The sequence below is a fragment of the Rhamphochromis longiceps genome, linkage group LG3 (genome assembly GCF_057381845.1).
Source record: "Rhamphochromis longiceps isolate RC_006_pf linkage group LG3, R_longiceps_female_GT1.1, whole genome shotgun sequence".
Taxonomy (NCBI): domain Eukaryota; kingdom Metazoa; phylum Chordata; class Actinopteri; order Cichliformes; family Cichlidae; genus Rhamphochromis; species Rhamphochromis longiceps.
Genome location: NC_140559.1, coordinates 68,036,873 through 68,046,169, shown reverse-complemented (window position 1 = coordinate 68,046,169; position 9,297 = coordinate 68,036,873). Strand labels below are relative to the sequence as shown.

The 9,297-nt window shown below is 44.4% G+C and overlaps 1 protein-coding gene across 1 annotated transcript; it reads right to left on the bottom strand.

The window, feature by feature from the left end:
* Window positions 1–660: 660 nt before the first annotated feature.
* Window positions 661–8,617, bottom strand: LOC146676519 (protein NLRC3-like). Its single transcript, XM_085401194.1, has 4 exons — window positions 6,826–8,617; window positions 5,139–5,315; window positions 3,218–3,394; window positions 661–847 (listed from the first exon to the last, which is right to left on the bottom strand). The coding sequence occupies exons 1-4, from the start codon at window positions 8,415–8,417 to the stop codon at window positions 661–663; spliced, it is 2,133 nt and encodes a 710-aa protein (XP_085257320.1). The 5' UTR covers window positions 8,418–8,617.
* Window positions 8,618–9,297: the final 680 nt, after the last annotated feature.

Here is a 9,297-nt window from a genome sequence, read left to right as displayed (position 1 = left end):
GCAGAGAGAAGAAGGAAGAGCAGAGGAGATAAACGAGTGTTTCCAGAGACTCTTCATCAGCTGTCAGTCAGTGATGCAGCACATCCAGTATAAAGAGCAGCAGGGACTTCAGTGCTGGGACTGTACTAGGACTCATTGTTGCTTCACTTTTTCTAATCTTTGGATTTTTATTGAAGTTGATGAAAATGTTTTTCCCTCCTAGTTTGAGTTTGGACTTTCATTCATTAGAAGAACCTTGGTGTGTCCACTCTGAGCTCTGTAGGAACCCCAACAACAAGCCCAACAATCCAGATGGACGGTTCCAGCTGTTAACTGGAGGAATTCCATCCAAACATCTGCTCTCACTAAATTCTTCCTCACCTACAGACTGTGTTCTTCACTGCTTTAAACTTGGAAATGAATGCAGTCATTGGTCTGCGTGCTGCTTTGTTCAGAGAGCTGATTGGCTGTTGACAGTGTTTGATCAGAGCGTGTCAGCCGTTACTATGGTGACCATAAAGGTCAGAAACAGGAAGTGTTTGTGTCCAATCCTGAAGCCTGTCACCATTCTCCTCTCACAGCTTCACTGAGAAGCTGCAGCTTTACAGGAAACACTGGATCTTTGCTTCATACTGACTGTGTTTAGTACAGTACTGCTGACAGCACCACCCACTCACTCCATCACTCTACTGACCCCAGAGTCTCCAGTCTGTAGTCTGGACTCTGCTGAAGATCAGACAGCTGCTTCACATCTGGATCCTTCAGGTTGTTTCCCCACAGCTCCAGCTCTCTCAGATGGGAGGGGTTGGACTTCAGCGCTGCTGCCAGATAATCACAGCTGATCTTTGACAAACCACAGCGACTCAATCTGTATAAAGAATGAAAGATGTAAGTTTATTAGACAAAGTGTGAGCTTGAAATCATTCAGTGTTTCATCATCTGTTCAGAGCTGAAGAAGGTTCAGAATGTAGAAGTTTAGAAAATGGAAACTCCAAACAGCTGAAGCCAACAGGAAGCAGCTTCAAACAGGAAACTGTGCAGAGTTTCAGACTATATGTCCTGATGCAGCCAGTTGGATTTTGGAGATTTGAATCTCTGTTCTGTGACTAAGTCCTTGAATCATTTCTTCCAGTTGGTCCAACAAGACAGACTAAGTGTTGGACATGTGTTGTGGCTCCATTAGGGGAGCTTCTAAATGTGATGTGATGGCCCCTCTGGGTCTGTCAGGTCACAGGACTGAAGAGAGCTCAAACTGGGCACACAGTTGTTCCAGTCTGGACCAAAGACTCTATACTGGGACTGAGGGACTGCTTTGACTGCACCCACTGGGACTTTTTAAAGGCTCATGTTCTCACTTAGATCATCGATTTCTACTTACATTTCTTTCTGGGAAAAATGGGGATTACTTTGGAAACAGGAAGTATTTTCCCCAATAAGCAGCCCTGGATTAGTAAATCACTCCAACATGTTCTCAGGCAGAAGAAGCTGTCTTGTTATGAGGGAGAGAAGAAAAAGATTGAGGCACAGAAACTTGTTGAAAGAGAGATAAAGCAGCTAAAATCAGGTGTAAAAGTAAAGCAGAGGATGAGCTGAATAAAGGACACTCAAGGCTGGCTTGGAAAGGAATGAAGTCCATGGTGGTGATGCAGGACAAGGAGCAAAGATGAATGTGATGCTGAATCAGCAGAAGACTTGGACTCATTTGATTGCAGCTTTGATATCATTGATTTCAATGAAGAGCTTTGTGATTGTAGCAAAGGGCTGGTAGCTCTGAGAGTCCCACTGATGAGGTGTTTGTGTGGAAATCTCTTAGTGGGACCAAAGAGAGAAAAAGCCCTGGTCCTGATGCTGTGGGAGGGAAATGATTGAAGTGTGCTGTGAGGAACTGACTGGGAGATTTTCACACATTTTCCAGTCCTCCTTGGAACAACAGGAAGTTCCCAGCATATGGAAACAAAGGTTAAGTGTCCTATGGCACTCAGTGATGATGGTGCTGTGGCCCCACCACCTCCACCTCTTTGTAAAGGAACTAACTGTCATCTGAAGCTTCAAGTGGAACTAAGACTTCCTCCACTAGGTGGCAGTGTCTGATGAGAAAGTGTTAGTGGAGCTGGCCTGGAGTCAGAAACAGGAAGATGCAGGATTTGGGCTGAAATGGGGAAAAGTGGTTCGCACTAGTGCCTTAAAGCAAGAAGGTTGTAGGTTGAAGCTTGTTGGCCTTTCTGTGGAGGTTGGATGTTCTCCCACAGTCCAATGAAATGCTGCTTAGGTTCATTGGTGCTTCTAAATTGGCTGTAGGTGTGGATGTGAGAGAGTGCTTCTCTGTCTCTCTCTGTTGGCCCTGTGATGGACTGCTCACCTGTGCAGGTGGACCACGCCTCTTGCCCTATGACAGCTAGGGCACAGGCTGCAGCCCTGTGAGCCTAAGCTGAATAAACAGTTAGCAAAAATGATCCATAGATGGCCTGAAATCCCCCAGTTAGCAGTTTGGTAGATAGCTATGACATGCTAATCCCATCCAGCAGCTGTATTCTACCTGTAAGCTGATCCCTGCTGAGCCAAAGCACTTTTTCATATACAAATTACAACCTTTAATAGAAACCTATTGGTCAGCATCTTATTAGCCTGCTGTTAGCTTCATTCCACAGAAAACTGAGAGAAACTAACAGAGTTGATAAAGAATAAAGAGAAATGTGCTGATTTAAAGCCTTTGAAGTGCTTCAGATGATCTCTGTCCACTTCTGTCCACTCATTCATTCATGTAAGCTTTCTAATGCAGCTTTGATCTTCACAGTCTGCTTCATGAAACTCATTCTAACCCTGAATGTCAGAGTGTTCCTCCTTCTCTTTCCCATCATTCATGCTGGCAGTGGAGGAGATTTGGATGTTGGACTTTGTTTTGGATGATGTGTGTATGTTTGTGTTGGACTGCTGTCTGTAAAGCAAACGCACATTTTGCTTTGGATTTCAGTGTCAGACAGACTTTAAGGTGGAATGAAAAGTTGGAGAGTTTCACAGTGAATTATCCAGTGGAGGATTTTTCTTCTTCTTTGAAGGTTTGAAATGTGAACATTGTTCTGCTGCAGTCAATGGACTAAACCAGAGAAGAAGAAAACAGACTTTACCATGAAGATCCTCAGTGTGGATCAGTATAATATCAGCCTGATGTCTGCAGTTTAGTGTCAGCACAACTTTCACATCATATTCATCTCAGCACAACTAAAACATGCTGACTGACCCCAGAGTTTCAAGTCCACATCCTGGACTCTCCAGGAAACCACACAGATGCTTCACTCCTGAATCCTGCAGCTTGTAGTTGTCACTCAGCTCCAGCTGTCTCAGATGGGAGGGGTTGGACTTCAGTGCTGCTGCCAGATAATCACAGCTGATCTTTGACAAACCACAGCTCTCCAATCTGTATAAAGGATGAAAGATGTAAGTTTATTAGACAAAGTGTGAGCTTGAAATTATTCAGTGTTTCATCATCTGTTCAGAGCTGAAGAAGGTTCAGAATGTAGAAGTTTAGAAAATGGAAACTCCAAACAGCTGAAGCCAACAGGAAGCAGCTTCAAACAAACACAACAAGAGAAAAAACTCTGAATGTTTCACATTAAAGTCGTACATTTATCATAAAAACAGGACAAAGACTTGAAAAAGTCGTGTTTTTCCTTCCAGGAACCACAAGGCTTCACTTTTAAAGGTGAAGTGTGAAAGAAATGGACATATTTGAAGTCCAACACCTTTTTCCAGTCACATTATTAAAGCAGACAAACTACAAGCTCATTTTCATTCCAACAAGTCATCTTCTGACCTGGACTAACAACACTGGTCTCTATGTGCAGCTGGCTGTGAGACCAGTGCTCAGGGAGCGTCTACAAAGTGCAACACTGAAAGAACATCACACACTCATTTGCTTCCATCATCCAACCTGAAGAGGAAACAGAGACGCCTCCCCTTCAAAGTAAAAGCTGCTCCTTTTGGACACAGTATCAGAGAAAGTCTACAGTATAACGTAGAAAAGACAGAACAAAGTTTTGGTTGTTTTTAAATTGTGCAGAAATGAAACTACACTAAGCTCAATTATGTGACAGACATTTCATCCCATGTCAGTTTGGCCTCATCCTGGGCCGGATTATCCAGCACACACTCTGACCACAGGCCCAGGGGCCACGCACAGCTGGGCTCCATCCAAGAGACAGCAAACAAACCAACACAATAATAAAAAGCACCATGTGATCTTCTTACATCTTCAAGACAAACATAGTAAAAACATGAGCATATTTGTTTCCTGATAAAATGATGTGACAGGTAGAACAGAGTAAAGTGGTGGTGTTACAGCCTTTCTCCCCTCTGCTGCCGAGGCTGTTAGTCTCTCCCAAACTCAGCTACAGGACTTCCAAATGAATGAAAGCAGCAGAAGTGGCTTTACAAATGAAAGAGGAAGAGGAGAAGAAGAGGAGAGGGAGGCCACCCTGACCATCACTCCAGCTGAAAACATCACACTTCCATTAAAGTTGGTGAGGAAATGTTGAGCAGGATGAGCTGCTGGCTAATCTGGAGGCTGTAGCAGCAGCTCACAGTCACAGTGGGTTTCCACTCATGAAAAAGCTCTGGCTGCTTCATTTCTCATCTCATATCAGAGACTTTAATGCTTCACTGAAGCTGTACTGTGATGCTTCCATATCCCAGTGAGGCCTCCATAATGATTTCAGCTGTTCTGTACACACACTGTGTGCCCTGTATGGCTCAAAGTCTCTGCAGCCTGTTTTTATCTGCTATCATCAGATCTTCATCATCCTCATTCACATCCCTCACACACTCTACAGCCTCATCAGCACCGACTTCATCTTCACTGACTGATGGAGCACAACATGAACCTGTGGAGGCTGAAACACTGTCCTGTCAAACATCTCCCCGTCACCACTCCACTTCTGTCAGCCTTTAAATGAACCCTGCTCAAGTCTGTCACTTCTGTTTGGAGCCAAAAGGAAAAACTGTTGTTCAGTCGTTTGGAAAGACAACATTTCTGAAAGCACTCAAACTTCTTCACATTTGTCTTCAGACACATCCTGAACATTTAGGAACTGAAGAAAGTTTCAAACATCAATCAAAGACCTGAAATATAGAAAAACAACAACAGCCGCAGTCAGTGAACTCACCTCAGAGTCTCCAGTCGACAGTTTGGACTCTCCAGTCCAGCACACAGAAGCTTCATCCCTGAATCCTGCAGCTTGTAGTTTCTACTCATGTCCAGCTGTGTCAGATGGGAGGGGTTGGACTTCAGAGCTGAGGCCACAACTTCACAGTGAGACTCTGAGAGTAGACACCGAGTCAGTCTGTGATGATAGAAAATATAAAATGTGTTATTATAAAAGCAGAAAATCTGCATTATAAACACAGACTGAATGTATATGAAGACAAAACAGAGTGAGGTCATAATCTGATGAATCTGCTCTTCACATCTGTGCTTCAGCTCCTCTTACTGTGTTTGACATGACACAACGATTGAGTCTCTCTCAGACCTGCAGACTTTTAATGAGAATCTTTGTTTGGCTTTAATCTGCAGATGAAGGAGGAAGATGGTGTCACATTTAGGCTTCCATAATGTCCACAGTCTGTCACTGAGATCTGATCCAGAGTCAGAGTGAAGACACACATTTGGACTGTTTCCTGTTTTGACTCCAGAACATTTTGAATGAGTTCAGCTCAGTGAAGAGTTCCAGCTGGAAAGATGATCTCTGTTTGCTACCTGCTGTCAGGTACGACTGTTCACGTCCACACGCAGGAAAAACCTGCTGACTGTTACCAAACGGAGCAGAAATCTCATCACTGGACAATAATGATGAATGAACTCAGAGCTGCTGATATCAGATCTGATTTCAGGGGAACTAAACACAGAAATGATTGGCTCATTTTAGCTTTCTGAGCCATTATCTGCTGGTGTGTCGCTAGTTGGCAGAAAATGATTTGTATTCCTGTTCAGGGCTTCAGTGTTTATGAGTCCAGATCCAGGTGACAGCAAGTCAAAATGATGTTACCTGTCTGTGTCCAGCAGCAGCCTGTATTCACTTTGAATATTGTTATAACCTGACATGGATCAGTTTGTCTTTGATTGGTTTGTAAATGTCACTGTTTCCATTGGACCTGAGTGACGTACAAAGACAGAGAGGGAGAGAAAGGAGAGAGAGGATGGAGACAGCAAAGAGAGAGCAAACACAAACAGGTGAGAGTGGACAGGTGACCAAGGTCAGCAACCAATCAGAGAGCTTCTGTTTGACCCACAGTCACTGATGATGACTGCACATAACCAAGCAGTGTGTTACTCTGATATCAAATATGGATCCTGCTCTTATAATAATGATCATCAGATGATATTATTGTGTTATTTTGTAGCTGAATACGATGTTTGTGTGATTATCAGTGAAAGAAGCAGTGAGGAGGATGGAGAGAGAGAGAGGACAGAGGGTGAAGTTAGAAACACTAAAAGGATTTTTCATGGATTTCATGGATGATTTGAGTGATTTCCAGCAGGACACTTAAACATGTCAGTGGACGTCCTAAAGAACATATTCACTGATATGAAACGTGTCATTGAACAGGATTAATATCAGTGGAAACATGGTGGAAACAGCTGTGACTGCATGGATGTGACACACTTCAAATCTGTTCTCCACTCTTGGATTTGGGATCCATGGAGCTGCTGCTGAGTCTGTACAATAAAGGAATGGTGTGGAAGGTTGCAGCGTACGGACACAAACACTTTGTGGTTACAATCTGATTTTATTTTCAAAATTAAACTACTAACCTACACTGATCAATGATGTTAATGATCACATCTGGACTCACCCAGCCTTTCTGCAGGTCCTCACAGCTGGAATCAGTCTCTGTCGTCCCCGGTCTGATGTTTTGTACTTCTGCAGGTCCAACTCATCCAGAACCTCCTCTGACATCTGCAGCATGAAGGCCAGAGCTGAGCACTGGATGTCAGAGAGTTTCTTCTCTGATCTGTTCTCTGACTTCAGGAACTCTTGGATCTCCTGATGTACTGAGAGGTGGTTCATCTCCATCAGACAGTGGAAGATGTTGATGCTTCTGTCAGGAGAGATTCCATCACTGTTCATCCACTTCAGGTTGTTGATGACTCTCTGGATGGTTCCTCGACTGATCTCTGTCTGACCCAGCAGACCTACTAAGAGTCTCTGGTTGGACTCCAGACAGAGGCCATGAAGGAAGCGAACAAACAGGTCCAGGTGGCCATTTTTACTCTGGAGGGATTTCTTCATGGCTCTGTTCAGGAAATCATCCAGAGAGGACTCGTTGTATTTTTGTCCCAAGAAGTTCTTCAGCACCTCTGTCTTCCTGTTGGTGTGACAGTGGAACTTGTAGACAGCAGCCAGAAACTCCTGAATGCTCAGATGAACAAAGCAGTAGACTGGTTTCTGGAAGATCACACACTCTCTTTTGAAGATCTCTGTACAAACTCCTGAGTACACCGAGGCCTCTGTCACATCCAGACCACACTGCTCCAGGTCTTCTTGGTAGAACATGATGTTTCCTTTCTCCAGATGTTCAAACGCCAGCCTCCCCAGCTTCAGAAGAACTTTCCTATCAGCCTTCGTCAGCTCCTGTGGACTCGTCTCACGTCCCTCGTGGTACTTGTTCTTCTTCCTCTTTGTCTGAACCAGCAGGAAGTGTGAGTACATGTCAGTCAGGGTCTTGGGCAGCTCTCCTCTCTGCTCTGTAGTCAACATGTGCTCCAGAACTGTAGCAGTGATCCAGCAGAAGACTGGGATACTACACATGATGTGGAAGCTCCTGGATGTCTTCATGTGGGAGATGATTCTGCTGGACAGCTCTTCATCACTGAATCTCCTCCTGAAGTACTCCTCCTTCTGGGCGTCAGTGAAGCCTCGTACTTCTGTTAGCCTGTCAACACATGTAGGAGGGATCTGATTGGCTGCTGCGGGTCGGGAAGTTATCCAGACGAGAGCCGAGGGAAGCAGATTCCCCTGGATGAGGTTTGTCAGCAGCTGGCTGACTGATGACTTCTGTGTGACATCAGACAGCAGCTTCCTGTTGGTGAAATCCAATGAAAGTCTGCTTTCATCCAGGCCGTCAAAGATGAACAAAAGCTGAGAGACAGCCAGCTTCTCTGCTGTGACCTTCTGTAATGTTGGATGGAAAACATGGAGCAGCTCCAGAAGACTGTACTGCTCATCTCTGATCAGGTTCAGCTCCCTGAATGAAAGCAGAACCACCACACTGACATGTTGGTTCTCCAAGCCCTCTGCCCAGTCCAGAGTGAACTTCTGCACTGAGAAGGTTTTTCCAACACCAGCCACGCCGTTGGTCAGAACCACTCTGATGGGTCTCTGTTGGTCAGGTAAGGCTTTAAAGATGTCCTGGCACCTGATTGGAGCGTCATGGAGGGCGTCCATCTTGGAAGCTGTCTCCAGCTGCCTCACCTCATGTTGGGTATGAACCTCTTCACTCTGTCCCTCTGTGATGTAGAGCTCAGTGTAGATCCTGTTCAGGAGGGTTCTACTTCCTGTTTCATCACTTCCTTCAGTCACACGTTCACATCTCCTCCTCAGACTGATCTTATGTTCATCTAAAACCTCCTGCAGACCAACATCTGCTGAAAGAAAGAAAAACAATGAGACTAAAGAGAAAGAAAACTCTTCAATGTCTGAACAACACAAGAAGTCCAGTTTTCAGAAATGAGTCCATCAGCAGACAGATGTTCAGTCTTACTTTGTACACAGCTGCTCTGACTGGCTGTCTGCAGTCCAGCTCTGCTTCTGGATCTTTCTCCACACTGTGCAGAAGCTCTGATGGTGACACAGAAAAGTCACAGTGGAGATACTTCTGTCCACCTTTGATTAGACTCATTATAAAAAGGAAAACAAAGTTTGAACACAGTCATGTTTCCAGTTCACTGACTTACATTTATTCCATGGACACTCACTCTAACCTGAAGCACAGCTACAACCCAACATTGTTGAGGCCTCATCTCCTCCTTTCCTGACTGTAGAGGTTAAATATGCAACAACCAACAAATAAAAGAATTTGGTTCATTTCAAAGAAATTCACACGGTGACCAAGTAAAGTAACCGTAGTAAAGGAGACAACATCCCGTTGATGGTGGGATTATTTGAAAGATTTGCTTTAGTCACGTCACCAAATGCAGTTGAACCACCCGTGGATCCATGTTTGACCATTCTACCACTCTGAGCTCTGCTTTTGAATCATTTTATTATTATCATCATTCATTTATTCATTCTTTGGAGGGGGGCTATTTCCTAATGCCGCCCTAAT

What these genes read in the sequence shown, in the direction of transcription:
- LOC146676519 (XM_085401194.1), bottom strand. Translation starts at nt 8,417, where the DNA reads ATGGACGCCCTCCATGACGCTCCAATCAGGTGCCAGGACATCTTTAAA. An exon ending in AGGACCTGCAGAAAGGCTGG is followed by an intron (nt 5,316 to 6,825) that starts GTGAGTCCAGAT and finishes CTATCATCACAG; the next exon opens with ACTGACTCGGTGTCTACTCT. An exon ending in TGTCGACTGGAGACTCTGAG is followed by an intron (nt 3,395 to 5,138) that starts GTGAGTTCACTG and finishes TCCTTTATACAG; the next exon opens with ATTGGAGAGCTGTGGTTTGT.